The sequence below is a fragment of the Pollicipes pollicipes genome, unplaced genomic scaffold (assembly GCF_011947565.3).
Source record: "Pollicipes pollicipes isolate AB1234 unplaced genomic scaffold, Ppol_2.1 Scaffold_724;HRSCAF=833_pilon_pilon_pilon, whole genome shotgun sequence".
NCBI lineage: Eukaryota > Metazoa > Arthropoda > Thecostraca > Pollicipedomorpha > Pollicipedidae > Pollicipes > Pollicipes pollicipes.
This window is the reverse complement of record NW_023597047.1, coordinates 208,422-224,381: the sequence shown is the minus strand read 5'-3', so window position 1 is coordinate 224,381 and position 15,960 is coordinate 208,422. Positions and strand designations below refer to the sequence as shown.

General features: G+C 51.4%; 1 protein-coding gene across 1 annotated transcript in view; it reads right to left on the bottom strand.

Moving 5' to 3' along the window:
• Positions 1 to 15,960, bottom strand: part of LOC119110913 (death-associated protein kinase 1) — a 37,039-nt gene that overhangs the window by 10,671 nt on the left and 10,408 nt on the right. Inside the window, exon 2 of the mRNA XM_037234788.1 lies at positions 11,013 to 11,123. Within this exon, the coding sequence (XP_037090683.1) occupies positions 11,013 to 11,045 (33 nt within the window). The 5' untranslated portion in view covers positions 11,046 to 11,123. The remainder of the gene's footprint in view (positions 1 to 11,012; positions 11,124 to 15,960) is intronic.

The following is a 15,960-nucleotide window of genomic DNA, read 5'->3' as shown; positions in this document are numbered from 1 at the left end:
CTGAGTGCATCATAACGCCACAATGACCGGCATACAGACAGGAAGAGTACAGCCGAGAATGTTCAAGAAAGCCGGAGAGTGGTCACAGCACGCCGTCCGCAGGGAATTCGAATAGTACCATCGCCCATCGACTCGTCCATCGCGATGTGTACACATGGCTCCGCAACACCATTTAGTTGCATCGACTGCCGCGCGCTTTGCAATCGACGCGCCGTGGTTGTAAGCGCGCGTGCTGCGTAATAAACAGAGCAACACGCGCTGTAGATGTGCGTGACTTTGAGAAGGATTTGTAGAGCACCATGGGGCTGAATTGGCAGCAATCGGATTTATGTCGTCTATAGCTGATAAGATTGGTGAAGGCAGCTATCTTCCATTCATCAGCTTTTTCAGTGCTCATTTTCGTATTAATATAATCCACACATGGAGAGGCCCTGGAGTGCGGGACTCTACAGTAGGCACGTCCGAGGGCGGAGAAGCTGCACGCCGGACTCTGCGCCAGGCACGTCCGAGGGCGGTGAAGCTGTAGTAATGCGTGTCATCTGACCGGTGATACAGATGAAAACTGCACTGGTACGCACTGTACCACTGCAGGTGTTAAAAGGTGTTGTGAACATATTGGGAATAGCTGGAGCTAGCTCAAGGTATCGTCATTGTGGACGTAAAAAGCTGTTGGGTGGTACACCGAGAGAGAAGTACTTGAATTATTTTGATTTTAAACCGCAGAAACAGATGGCGTTGCTTCAAAAACTTTTGCACCCTGAAGCCAGACCAGCCCAACCAACTCGGAACAATATTGTGATGAGTAACACTCATATACTGCTAACCAAACTCTCACTGCCTGATCGACATGCCACAAAATCGGCGTAACGTGCTCACAAAAACCTAATGAAGCTTTATTTTAAATGGTTTGCGGTCCTTCCCTACCAAGTGGAATTATTTTCCTCGCAATGCATTCAGCTATGACAAAGAGAGAAACATTAGCCGTTTTCACGAAGGGTAACAGCGAAAATTTTCAAGCTTGTTAAAAACTTGTCAACGTTTATTTAATAAACACACGCTTTTTTATCAGCGACTTTTAGAGCAAATGTTTCGCAAAGATCTAAAAATATGTTTTGATAAGACGCACGGTTTCACACAATCGCGTTAGGCTGATTATTGGCAAGATCATGCCTTTAGGCCCGGGTATTAATACCGCATCTCTTCCTACTAAACTTGTAAGTTACCTCCTATGTCTTTCTAGCGTCCCTGTTCATGAGGCATGCAGCACTCACAGAGCGCACTTACAGTACTCAGAGCTTACAGGTCTTGCATACCTCAACAGGATCCAAGATGAATAATCCTTAGATAAAATGATCATCAGGGCCCGCCTTGCTACGCACAGCGCCGACATAAACAATAACGGCACAACTAGCACCAAAGTTTTCAACCGGTAACACGGCTGATTGTCAGACCTAGCATTTCCCTCTAAGTAAGGTGAACTAAAGGTACGGGCACGGCACGGAAAATCTCTATAAAGAGCCGCATTTTATAGAAAACTTATTCTTAGTTGGATAAACGTGGTTTACCTATTGCTTGCTGATGAAGTTGCACGAAAACCATCTTTTCCCTGTCGTGGCGTTTAGCATATGCTCAAACTTCATAGGCACATTTTATAAACTTTTTAAAACCTTTTTATTTGCTCACCCATGGCGGAAAAAGCTAAAAACTTATGGTATTGTTTGAGGCCATATTTATCAAACGCATTGCTGTCACCGACAGCATTTTGCTCTCAATGTCAGTTTTCTCCCAACCATAAACAACTAAAGCACACATTCACGAGACATTCATAAAGACATTCAGTTAGCCAATGGCTGATGACCGTGATCCGCGATGAATCATATACAGCAATCCAGTACGGAATGCTATTTAATAATACGGACATTGAACAAGGTAACGCAAAATGTCTTGCCACTTGCGTGCCACTTTCCACGATACCTAGTGTTTAAAATTACATACAAACAAATTTCGAGTGGCCAATATATGCTAGGCGTTGAACATGTTTGTACGGCCGCGCCGCTTACAAGCTCCAAAGCATTTGCCGACAGGCGTCCCGGTCAAAGTCATGGCACGTCGGCTTGATTGTGTTGGTGTGAAGTCAACACGTGCCACCAGCTGCAAGGTCGTTCGGTCAACCCAGTGGGGGTGGGGGGTGGCGGGCTTGACCCAGCGGTTCACCTGCCGACGGTTCACGGGCGTAGCCAGAGACTTGCCGCGGTGAGGAGGCACAGGGTAGGCAAAGGGATTCCTGCTGGTGAGACACCCCAAAAAAATGCAATCACCGGATATGGTCCACTTGCTTATAAGGGACACAAAATTCATTTCATTTTCATTTTACCCCCTGAAACGCGAATAGAAACCTGAGCTTACCGAAAAAAACAATACCATTTATTTTCTGAAACCTGTGAAGTAATCAGATGGTTTATAAGCGACTGCATGGAATAAACCAGTGGCACTATTGATGTTACAATGGTCTAGTGGACTGTTTTTAAGCCGATAACTAAGAGGCCTTGTCTGAATGCTTTCTGTAACAAATCGCACGTTTATATTTCGCTGTACATGGATATTCGGAACTCCGTGAACGCAGATGGTAGGTCAAACTTGATTAAAAATTGTGTAAACACGGCCGGCCCATGTTCGTTGATGAAGTGTTCAGCATTCGGTTAATATCAATTGGTGACACAGATTATGTAAAAGAGCCTTGACTATGGGCACTCACAGATTTTCGAATCGAACATCCGGACGCACCGGGGCTGCACATTCCAAAGGCCGCGCGGCGACGGCCCTTTGATTGCCACTGAGCCGCGGCCAACGAGCGAACCAAAATGGTGACGCGTCGGGAAGGAAATCTTTGAGCGCTTAAGTACATGTGTTCATAAGTTTAAGAGGCACTCCGGGCATATATTTCGCCGGCGCGATTTTCAGATCAATGATGACATCGGATTAGCACTTACAGCACAGCGGACCGGGTACTGGTATCTGGTGGTGAATCTGATAGAGTAAAGATATAATTTCTACTTTTATGGCGCTGGAATTGTACATCTGTCCACAGGACAACCTTGAAACTAAAAAAGTTTGGCCCTAGTTTAATCTTTGAACGATATCCATTTATTTTGAAATATTTCTGAAACATTTTTTATAACGGTCATTCTTGCGTGTCTAATCCTATCTCTGCCAGCGGCATGGTTTCAGCTGCAGCGGCCGACGTCGTTCCGTTTCTCGGAAACTGCAACCCCAGGCATTGCTGTACATGCTCCTGAGATTGCGTACGCGCAGGTTCGAAACCCTTCTATATGATTTGTTTCACAAGCTGATGCTGCAAAAGGTTGGTCACTCTCAGGAAAACAATGTGTTGCGTTGTGGTCGCACTCCGCCGCTAGGTGAGCCGGCTCGCCCTGCACCAGCGTTGTGCATCACAACATGGTTTAGTCTTCTTCAGTTTTGATCTTATCTCGATCCACTCTACAGAGCACTGATGAGACGTCTTACTTTTACCGGGCAAGGGGCCTCATGGATAAAACACTTGGGCGGCATATTATCGTTCCCGGCCACGAACTTAAAGGCTATTCCGTACCAGCGCGGAAACCCACAGGCTGTCATACTGGCAACATGGTGATGGGGTTCTCTAGGTGATCCGAAGATCCCTAGAGGGATACGTGATATATTGATCCTCCACTCACGCGGCAGCCCTTCAAACGTGCTCAAATGACCTCCGATCAAGGTAAAAAACCCTCATGGACAGAAAATATCCCTTACCGCCGCAGGCGGTCGGCCCAATAATAGGGACGTGCATTCTAGTTCAGCTTAACAAGCCCTTAGCTGGAATGGAGGGGAGAGTCCCCGTTCAGCACTGAGGGCTCTGAATGACACAGGACCCTTCCAAGGTCCTAACGTGTACTCTCATGAAAAGTCGTCGTGTCTCCTTTCATTAGACCCCCCCCCCCCCGCCCCAACGCTAGAGGTTCTCTGACATACATCTCGTTCCTGTCCCTGTTTAGCAAATGTTCCTTTGGACGCTTCGGAGCCCCTTGTCGCCACGGAGCCCCGTGTCGCCACAGCTCCTGTTATGAACTGTGGGCCCTTGACGGACACAAGAGCCCCTCACTGTTTCGGGGACCTCGACCAACGCAAATCGTGGGCCCGGCCTTGTCCCTTCTTGGGAAATGGGCCCCAAGGGCTAAGACCGATAGGGGGTCGACTGTTCGATGTTGGTGGACTCTGGCCGTTATGCAGGCCCGCATTGTTCCAGGGGGTTCTCAAACGGTACAAGAGGCCACTGACCGACATTTCAGGTCACGGCCCTGTGGGACGGGATCCTTTATGTGACCTACAGCCAGCCATTCGGGCGATTCTACCTTCCCATCGGGCCTTTGATCGTCGGTCCTTAGGGTCCCTGGGGCCCCTCTTCGGAGCCCCTTTAACACTGTTCTGGCTAACTCGACCCCTTGCCAAAGCAGGGGGCCCTGTTAGGCACTGTTGGCCCATGTCTGACACAGATGGCTCTTACTTGACCCAGGGACTCGAATAAATGTAAATTGCGGACCCGGATTTGCTCCTACCTCGGAAGCAAGCCCTCAGGCCCATATCGACACTGAGCTGACTGTTCAGTATTGGTGGTGCCTGACCGACATAGACGCCATCATCGACTGATGGGTCCCCTTTCGGCTCAAATAGCAGTCGACCGGCATTTAAAAGCCCAGCCCTGCGGGGCGGAGCCTTTTCATACGACCTTCGGTCAGCCCTCCAAGTCCTTCAGGCTCTCAAATTAGGCCCTTCCTTGTCGGTCCCAAAGAGCCCTTCGGACCCGTCGGGACCTGAAGAAAGGGGGGGGGGGGGAGAACAATGCTCCCTGTGTTCCTCTGCTCGCCCTACTGGTCGGTGGTGCAGGGAAGATAATACCATCTTTGCCAGGATGTGTGAGTCAGAAGCTAACACACCAGGCAATAAACCGGCCCAACTCGATCAAGCCAGCTAGAATTGCCGACCGCCAGGATCTAGAGGCTCCACAGCTAAAACCGTCACAAAATCGTCACAAAAACGTCACAAAACCGTCACAAAATCGTCACAAAATCGTCACAAAAACATCACAAAACCGTCACAAAATCGTCCTCAGACCAGGACACAGGTCCAATGACTCAGGGAAGTCAGGCACGTGATCGCAGCAGCGTTGGTATGTAATATGGGGGCGGGCAAGGGAGTCAGGGAAAGAGTGAACCCTCCGGCAGCGTGGGGCACGTACTGCGGATTTTAGTCCCGGCACCCCGGCCCAAGACGGTAACGATTTTGGTCCCGGCACCCCGACCCAAGACGGTAACGATTTTAGTCCCGGCACCCCGGCCCAAGACGGTAACGATTTTGTTCCCGGCGCCCCGGCCCAAGACGGTAACGATTTTAGTCCCGGCACCCCGGCCCAAGACGGTAACGATTTAGGCATTGGCATTTTTGCAAGCCTGCATGCCGATATCCAGGAAAAAGAGGATTTGCATTCAAAGATCACTTCATTTTATCATGCTTTCAAGGACTATATGAGTGTAACAAAACCATCACCGGAAGTCGCAAACTATGATATGTAGCATATGGTGGTGCGTATTTGAAAGAAAGTTCGAAAACCCCTTCGCCCTTTACAGCTCCTGCTCCAGCGCCCACTAGAGCTGGGAGCTATTCTAAACTAAGTCGATCAACGTAGAAGACAAATGGTATTTGGCAAGAGATCGATACCATTCAGCCTTGCGCGCCAATCGTAGTGATGAACACATGACAGTTCATATGGGCATTGGACCGACCGCGAGAGTTCCGACCGTTTCGGAGCCAGTACTATCTGCTTTTGTTTTTCTGAGCTGTGCTTTTAAAAGCCACGTTGCCCGAAACAATGCGGAAATCGTGCTTGAACATAGTGATTTTTGAACTTCCGGCCCATATCAAAAATTCATGATTTGCGATGTTCATATCTACTGTAAAGGTTATAGAAGCAAAAGAAATCGAGCATATTTCGCAGAACTTCTTAAATCAATATTTCTGATAACCTATGTTAGATATTGCTACAATGTCCAAAACCTGGACATCAAATGAGGGTGCCTGGCAACCCATAAAACCATGGGTACCACGGAGCTTTGATAAGAAGTGTCAGGATCTAAGCTTTGCTTATGTGGGCATGTAAACGTTTGCGGTTTGAGTGCGTTGCGAGCTAATCGGTGTACAAGTAATACCACACGCGAACAACTCTCATTTCATGTATGGTCTTTAGGACCACTGGAATTGTTAAGTGTTTTTGGTCACATGAAGTCACGTGTAGTTGCAAGACTTCAGCAGCCGATATATTTACCTTCACTTTACTTGCTATAAATACAGCTACCTCTGATACAAGCATCGGCTCATTTCATCACATGGTATACCTACCATCATCCTAATCCAGCGATTTCGCTGGATCCCAGGTTTGTAAATTCGGCAATACCAGGATCCTAGGATTACCAAAAATACCGCGACTTTCGCGCCTAGCCGGTATGGAGGGGCGGTCAGCCGGACTCTCGGCTGGCACCTGTCGACAGTATGGAGGGTCGGTCAGCCGGACTCTCGGCTGGCACCTGTGGACAGTATGGAGGGGCGATCAGCCGGACTCTCGGCTGGCACCTGTAGATAGATAGATAGTGGGACGCAACTCCAGGACGCGGGACCCCGGGACGCGGACTCAGGCGTCAGGCGAGTGGACGAGGCTGCACGGTTTAGTTCGCCACGCTTTCGTCATAGCCGGACGTCCCCGATTCGGGCATGCCGCCATGCGCACGCCATTGCGCTCCATGGGGTGCGAGCATCGGTATAAGAAATAAAGCTCTCCAGCTCCCCCTTTTTCGACATGATGAGCTCAAAGTTCTCGTATTGAGTAAACGACCTTCAAGATACCAGGGATACTAGTTTAACGACGCTGTAATGCTGAATGACGATTCTATTGACTTTGATTTATAATATTGTATTGATTACATTAATCGTATTGGAAAAAGACGGGTGTCAATGCACTCGATACTTAGCACTACGACGTCTTTCAACCAGCGCCTCCTGGTATACTGAAGGCCATAGACTTAAGGTAAGAACTTTGAACTCATCGTGCGAGTATCGGCTTGAGAACAGATTGCTTTTGAAACACCATGCAGGCGCTTCACAACATTCGTTTAAATGGCATGGAAATCTTAAATATGGACGTCACCTAAGCCCCACCGGCACCGGACTCTCTCCCTAATTTCTAGCTTTCTCGTGGTGTCACGCATGGAAGAAAACCGCAGGCATTGTTATGGGCGGAATGTCACAAGCAAACACACCGCTGCTTGAAACAATTGAACGACACGCAACCTGACGCAGAATGTGTCGGCAGCACATTCACGTGTGCTCGTGAGAAGGCGGGACAGTCTGGGCAACCAGCCGTTGCCAAACAGCTAGAAGCACTGCCCTTTATTCCGAAAACCTCACCAGAGCCAATTCCAACCGAACCCAGCTCCGAACACCATAAACTGGCTTCTGGGCAGTCAAACTCGGAAACATCGATAAAACAGTCGAGTGACCTCTTTTCCGACTGACATTAGCTAACTGTTAACAGACAGGTGGAAAATCCCCAGTGTTCAGTTAAATCGGCAGCCCAACCAAAGGTGAGGCACCTCTCGGTGAGGGGAGTTGCAATGTCATGCAACTGAAAATGTTTCCATTTCCATGCTCTGACCAAACTTTATGGTCTCCATTTTCCACATTACACTTTACTCCGTCGGGCAGACCGAATGTTACCTAATACATATACTGACTAAAAATAGTTAATGACTTACTAAACAAGTTTTAAGGTGCTCTGTTAGACCCCGCATATAATTAATGCATACCTATCCCAGTTCTTCCCAGCCTTCCGGCTTCCGCCCTCCGCCATGTCGGTCGAATTTTCATATTTAATGAATACCGCTTCCGCCATTGCAAAATCTCTACCCTAATGTAACCTTCAGCTGAATTCTTGCGCACGGCTCAGGCTCCAGCAGCCATGACGCGCCCTTTCCAGCCAGTAATATTCTCAGAGCCATCAGCGCGCGTCAGCGCGGCGTGAGAGTTTGGGCTCTGCTGACGGCGGCGCTGCGTCCCGGCTCCGCTCCGTTCCACCGACAGGAAAGCTGAACAGTGCCTGCCCGGCCGCTCGCTGGGCCGGGCTGAACAGGAGGCCCGGACTCCGTGGGCAGAGCTGAACAGGCGACCCGGGCTCCGTGGACAGGGCGGAACAGGCGGCCCGGACTCCGCGGACAGGGCTGAACAGGCGGCCCGGGCTAGGTGGACAGGGTTGAACAGGCAACTCGGACTCCGTGGAGAGGGCTGGACAGGAGGCCTGGACTCCGTGGACAGTGCTGAACAGGCGGCCCGGACTCCTTGGACAGGGCTGAACAGGAGGCCCGGACTCCATGGACAGGGTTGAACAGGAGGCCCGGACTCAGCGTCGGCAACGGTTGCGGGGACCGACAGGCCTTGATTCAGGAAACGCGCCGCGCTAAAAACGATCATCGGCCACGGTCAAGCCCGCGACAATGGTGACAAATGATGCGCCGACGCGGAGTCTTTCGCGGGTGATTACGCGTCCGTTCCGAGACAAAATGGGGCCACTGAAGCCCGTCAAGCATAAAGCCAAGCAACGGTGCGTTGAGGTCGGCTGTATTCTCCCCATACATATATGGGATAAGGTGAGACGGCGATGCAAAAACACGTTATCACACGAGTTCCTCTCTGGGAGGCCGCCCCCCTAGCACCAAACAAACTGGACTCGTTCCATTTCCCGTTGCTCACAACTCATCTCAAATATTGCGTCTCCAACGACGCCGTCGCGCCGGAGCGCCACGATGGCGTGCCTGATGCGGAGAATCTGCCGCCCTCCGGGACGGACTGGGCCATCGTTCCATCTGCCGGCGCCATTGGAGCGCACAGCGAGCCGCCTGCGGAACTCCGCAGCGGAGAGCCTATCATCGCCGCAGGCTCCGACATCCGCCCAGCAATGACCTGCGGCCAGCCGCGGCGCAGTGGCGACGGAAGCGCCACGCTGCGGCCACAGAGCGAACTCAGGGCAGACCGTCCGGCACGAACAGCCACCACGGGACGGGCCTCAAGCCAGCGAATTGGCCACTCTGTAACGGTGTTAGCTCTGACCAAAGGTCGAGACAATAAGGTTGCCGACGTGGATCACGCCCTACTCAGTGGCCAAGAAAAAGAGATGCTTCCGCCCACGCACACACAGAGGAGCGGCGTTGCCTGGAAGGAAAATGGAATGGATGACCTTGCCGTGAAGATGCGCGTCTTTTACTGTAATCCACTGCGTATTAAGCCGCCAGCAACAATTTCGCTGATTAATGGTTCCGGGATGTGAGAGAACGCATTTAATGGAAACGAAGCACATTATACTAGGCACGAAATACTCATATTTCGTACCTACGACATACGAAATGTCCATATTTCGCACATGACGAGCGGAGCTGTCAATGCATTTGAAAGCCAAACGTCAGGGGCGAAAAATATCCCTTACAGAAGGAGAGCGACCTCTCCACACGGGAAATAAGGAGGAGATACTTTCGAGATGCTCTTCTTAAATGTTGTGCAACCACGGCCGATAGCGTCTTGCCTTGGAAACCACGGATAAAACTATTCCTTCCAAAGCCCCACACTTGTTTTCGTAGTGCAGGACCATAAAGAACCATACACAGCGCAGGCCCGATGTTGACGGCATCCTCATCCTCTACACGAGATATATGTCAAACCGATACTTCGCACGAGACACATCTTACCCCCATTCTAGTTGTGCGCAAACTGCGGCTCCTTATTGAGCGCAAATTACACCCGTTCAGATACACCTCCAATTAAATCAGTACAGTGTACCCGGAGCGCAAAGGCATTAGCCAACTCATTTCAAACGGAATCTATTAGATGGTATTCATCTTCTGGACCAAATAGCAGTCATTCAGAAACGGGCACTCTTTTCCGCACCTTGCTTTCATAACCACCACGGAGCTTTCACCCGACCCCCGAGGCAAACTTGAGCCAACACTTCGCGACGAAATTCTAAGTGTCCCAAGACTTAAACGGCGACGCAATTCAGACTTTCCCGCGGGATGTTTTTTACCGCCAGCAAACTGCCGAAATAACCCGGCAGCGTGCGCGGCTCGGTCCGAATAACGTTAGGTGCGGTGGGGCGTGGCGTACACAGCTGCTTGATTTCCCCGGAGCTCACTCTGTTTAGAATCTATTTAGACTTGACACGGCATAGGCCGACGAGAGCTAACGAGACTGAGAACCTGAGATCATACTCCCACTCATGTATGGGGTCTCATACATGAGTGGGAGTCTTGTCCACGTCCTCTGTACCATAAACACTCAGCAGGCGCGGCTAAGAAACGTCTGGGAAGCCAGAGGTGCGGGCTCGATCCCCCGCAGTGTCCGCCTTTCCTGCCAGGGTGAGAGGCAGGCAACGTCATATAGTCACAGCAGCTGAGTGAGTCACAGAGCCCCTATACCCCCTTTCCGGCTAAGAATGTGTTTGTGAGTTGTTGCATTAACTTCCGATGGCCTGATGGTTCATGCTCATCTCCAGTACTGCTGGTGGGCGCGGCCAGGTGGGCATGTATCGATGGCAGTGTGACGTCTCCAGCATTTCGCCGGGAATGTTCCAAAGAAAGCGCTGCCAGCCGTGACTGTACACTGAACTCAACCGTTGCGACTCGTGTCCAGCAGGCCAGTCTCAGACCGTGAGTGGCCTAGCGTGACGGTGGGCACGCCGTTACCGAGCGTCGCGGGTCTTCCGAGGATAACACAGCGGCTGTAGATCAAACTATTTTAGGCATGTTGGCAGATAGCGACGGGGGTAGGAATATACCAGGGAACCAAAACCCCTGCCGATCTTGCCTTATCACGCAACAAAAGCCCACTTAGAACCCCGCAATGCACTCGCGTACGTCGGGGAAGCGCTGACATCGACGCACCTTGTTGGAGACGTTGGGGTCGATCTTGGCCATGGAAAAGAGTTCCTTGATGCCGGCGATGTTGCCCTCCTCGGCGGCGCAGAAGAGCGCTGACACCACGAAGTTCTCGTCCTGCGGGCGGGGCGACAGCGGCCGGTAAGTGGTGCGGAACGAGCGCTGACGGGCGGCCGGTGGGTCGGCGCCACGCCGAGCGACAGGCGCCGGCACCAGACCTGGACCCTGGCTAACGGCCCGGCCAACACGACACCTTAGTCGCGCCGGTCGACAGCGCACGCCGCCGGACCACCGACGACGGTCGTCACACACTGGCGCGAGACGGATGTGGCATGGCATGTGGCGCAGCTGTGTAGCCTAAAGAAGACTTCAGGAAGAATACATTAAAGACTAACGCAGTTAGCGTTCATTATCTTTTTGTAAATGACGCGGTTTGATGTCCATTTACGCAGAAGACCTTGTGCTTCATTGAAAATGAAAATGCAGTGAATGCGAAACACCTTAACGTCTGTCATTTCACCGAGAAAAAGGCCAAGCTTTATGCACACTTATTCGGGACTGGCGGCCCTGTGGAACGGAGACTAATTCATTTAACGGATAAATCACATTCAGGATTACCAACAATTCGAACTTAGACTCTGAACTAAGTGCGGATAAAATGTGATTTCTGGGTAGGTTTCAGTAACCTGTGAATTGTGACCTGACTTAAACGTAGCAATAAACGCAAACGACTCATGGCTTAGTTTCTTGAAAACAGCTAAGATATAACAACTTTAGCCCCTTTCTAACATCGTGGTTGTTTCTAAACCACTAATGTAAACTTGTGGTACGATGCACACATAATTGTGCCGGGATAGCTTTAATCATCTAACCGCCGCTAGTTACAACCCAATAATATATATATATATATATATATATATATATATATATACATGTATTCGTTTGCATTATGTATGCATGTATGCTCACGAATACCCGTGCTGCATGACCTACAGCAGTCGATGCGCCTTAAACCCCCCACGACTACCCGTCAACTTTAGAAGCTGGTGGCTTTAGCTGAAGCGCTCAGGGTTTTCCCTAGCACTATCATTTTGACTAGGACTTGTAGCTGTGAAACTCAATGAACTCGGAATCGGACCCAGGGTTCTACGACTCGGAACCATGACCCCGACTCATTCAGAATGTAAAGAATGAGCTCGAGCTCGGAAACAGAGACTTAAGAAACAATGGATGAAGCTCGCAATGGGACTCACCGTCTAGACCCGAATCCATGATAATATTGAAAATAAGGCTGGATTGGGTGGTTCTGAGCTCGATTTCTGAGCTCGAGCCAAAACAGGATAACGTTTTTTGAATGTCTTAAGCTTGGATCAAGCTACCTGGCGCTGGTCAATTCAAACCATGATCCCCGCTTAAGCTTTATTAAAACTGCATCCGCCCAAAAAGTGCTCAAATATGTTGTGTCACGCGCAAATCCGAACTGGCAGTGTCATATCCAAAGCACCACCTTCCTCCCATGCGGCCCTGTATGGCCAAATGCCAATACGGCCACCAATTCATAGAATTACTTCAGTGTGAAGAACAAAAACCGTGAAAAGATGTCATCTGAATAAGAAGGAGATGAAGCCGTTCTCACCCCATCCAAAGGGGGTGCTTTAATTTTTCACATAAAAACTGTTTCTTAACGCTTTAGATGTGTATAAAAAAGTGGTGGAAGTACAACAGCACCAACAATTTCCATAGATATGGCTCGATGTGTTTACTATTATGCCTAGAAGAGCGCATCATAAGCATACTATCAGCTAAGTCGACTACCCCACATATTTCCCGTGCTCTTTAAACATGACCGCACATTTTGATCGCGTGATACGGAAATAAAGGCCGATGGCCAACATCATTGATCAAGTTATCGTTTTCCTTCAGACGTTCCAAATGTTCTTCTCTGTTCGAAGGAACGAATTTCTTGAACACATTTGGGAGCTCAGTCACCTGCGCTTAAGTATTCGACGTACATTAAAATACGAAACAAACGAGCCAGGGTTCACATCCTTTGCCGCTTTTTATGCCCATCTCTATTTTTCTGGTGTCGAAAAAGTTTAAATGGTTGTAAACGGTTCATCACCCTCTCTTGAAATCGCCTTCCTGGCGTGTCCGAGTATTCTCCGTCGTCCATCACCGGGCTAAAAAACAAAGCACCGCACACTTGTCTCGACTCAGCGCTCGGAGCGAGCACCTGCGAGCGTCGCTGTCGGCGTCCGACAGCTCTCAGGTACACTTGAGCGCCGCCAAAGTCAGCCGGGGCTGTTGGAGGCAGACTGAGGCCGGTCGGGGCCGCTCGCCCGCTCGACTTCAGCCGGGGCTGTTGCAGGCAGACTGAGGCTGGTCGGGGCCGCTTGCTCGCTCGGCTTCAGCCGGCTGCCGTTGAATGAGTGGCTCATGGGCGCCGTTTGCCGCAGCGCAGCGTAGCCAGGGCGTCATTTCAGGGAGACCGGCCGTGCTGTCAGCGGCATCGGCAATGTAGTGAGGACCACCCGAGAACGTCATCAGGGGAGACCGGTGGCGTTATCGAGGGGGCTGTCAGAACTGTCGGTTTGAACGCCACTGGTGGTCCTGGGAGAGTCGCCTCGGGAGCGCTGGCAGCGTCCGTCTTGTCGCCGTACCGTTGTCGACAGCGCCGTAACTGCCACCGACGGCACAGTATGGAAGCAGCCGCTGTTGCCAGGTGGTGGCTGCGTTGTCTGTATTGTGTCGTCGGCAGGTGTTACCTGGGTCTGTGGGAGCCTGGCTCTGGCGCTTGTCACCGTATGCGTGGCAAGGACAACACAAGGCGCGCGATACAGGTAAGCATGGTCGCGGCTATTGACCGATCCGGCCAACCTGGCCCAAGTTCCCAACTGAGGAGGAACGAAACCAGGCCGCGGCGGGTCAGACCAGGCTGTGGGTGGACCCAAGCTGAGGCCGGGTTAGGTGGCCCGCCGCTGGGCACTAGAGTGTCGCCGGCATGTAGCGGTCGGCCCACCAGAGTGTCGCCGGTACGCAACGGTAGCCCGCCAGAGTGTCGCCGACAGGCAACGGTAGCCCGCCAGAGTGTCGCCGACAGGCAACGGTAGCCCGCCAGAGTGTCGCCGACAGGCAACGGTAGCCCGCCAGAGTGTCGCCGACAGGCAACGGTAGCCCGCCAGAGTGTCGCGGGCACGCAGTGGTTACCTACCAGTGTGTCGCCGGTACGCAACGGTAGCCTACCAGAGTGTCGCTGGCACGCGGCGGTAGTCTACCAGAGTGTCGCTGGCACGAGGCGGTAGCCTACCAGAGTGTCGCTGGTACGCAGTGGCTGCCTACCAGCGTGTCGCCGGTACGCAACGGTAACCTACCCGAGTGTCGCTGGCACGCGGCGGTAGCCCACCGGAGTGTTGCCGACACGCAGCGGTCGGCCCGCCAGATCTCACACCTGTCCAGCCACGCCGCACCACAGGACAGCTCGCCGATGTCTGACGAAAGCGACGCGGCTGGTCACCCAACGCTGTTGCCAGCGATCGGTGGACACTCGCGACTTTCGCCGGCCCGGCGCGGAGCGCGGGCCGCTCCGCCGGCCCGGTGCCGTCCCTGACAGCGTCAGCGCTACGGCGCCGTCCCTGTCAGCGTCAGCGCTTCGGCGCCGTCCCTGTCAGCGTCAGCGCTCCGGCGCCGTCCCTGTCAGCGTCGCCGCGGCGGGAGAACAGCTGGTGGCCGCCAGGTGTTGCGGACGGGTATTGACCCTTCGAGAGGCGACCGAGAGCCTCGAGTCAGAGCGGCTCGGCTCCGTGTGACGACGCGGCGACATTCTGACGAATTTGACGCTTGTTGCTGTCACTTGGTGTGGCGACTGCACTCGAAAACTACACTTCCTCATCGGTAACATTTACCGCGCTGCTGTTCGCAGCGTTTGCGTTTGCTGCCCATTTCTTTCGGGTGTTTTCTGTCGGAGCTCCACAACGCGGGAACGTCCGGATGCGCGCCACATGGTGTCTTTGGTGTAGTCATCGCGAGGCTGATGGTTTGCTCTATCTTTCGAGCGTTATTTCACACAGCTCCGCTCAGGTGGCAGCGTTTACAGCCAGAGCCGCTGCGCTGGACAACTGAGCCGAGCTCGAAACCTTTGTTTGCGCATAACGCTTGGCACTCCAGTTTCCAGTATACCACTCTACCGACTGTGATACCAAGTTGTGATATTGGTGTTTTAAAGGGAAATGCGTTTTGCTTGAATGGAATGGTTTGCCGCACTTGGTGAATACGAGCACAATATTTGATCAACGACATTAGTGTAAGACCTTGAGAAACATGCATTTTTTGTGCCAGTGTGTAAATAAATCGGGCACAAGCGGTTCTAGAGATGGGGTGCTACTGCAGTGATGACGTTACATTCAAGTCGAGCCAAAGAACATCCCAAGGTTGCAATAGCTTCCTTAGCATTCGGTAGATTGTGGAAAAGTTTGCAGACTAATCCAAGTATGAAATTTAAGGAATAAATTTTGCCTTGATCAGCTGGCAACTGGGTGGAGTTTTATGATGATGATTATTATTTTTATTATCACTATTATTTGACCTCAGCTGACGCTTCACATACATTCGTTGCTATGATGTGTTATTAGTCTGGGAAATATAACGGTATGCCAAAAAATAACGGAAAGTGATAAGGTGTAAAAAACACAAACGCATGCACGAACAAACAGAATAAGACTGCCCTACCGTACACAAAAGGACCTGGCAGTGCGGTCAAGACTTGTTGAATTCAGTCTTCGAACATCCCCAAGCAGCTCATTAATGAGAGACGCCGCCCGGTATGTAAAGAACCGCTGTCCTGCCGCCAACAAGGCATGCTCAGCTGGTTGAGTCTTGAGATGAAATTATGCTGGACATCATTCGCGGTGACATAAGCCGACGATAACACCTAATCAAACGAATTATCACAGTTGTC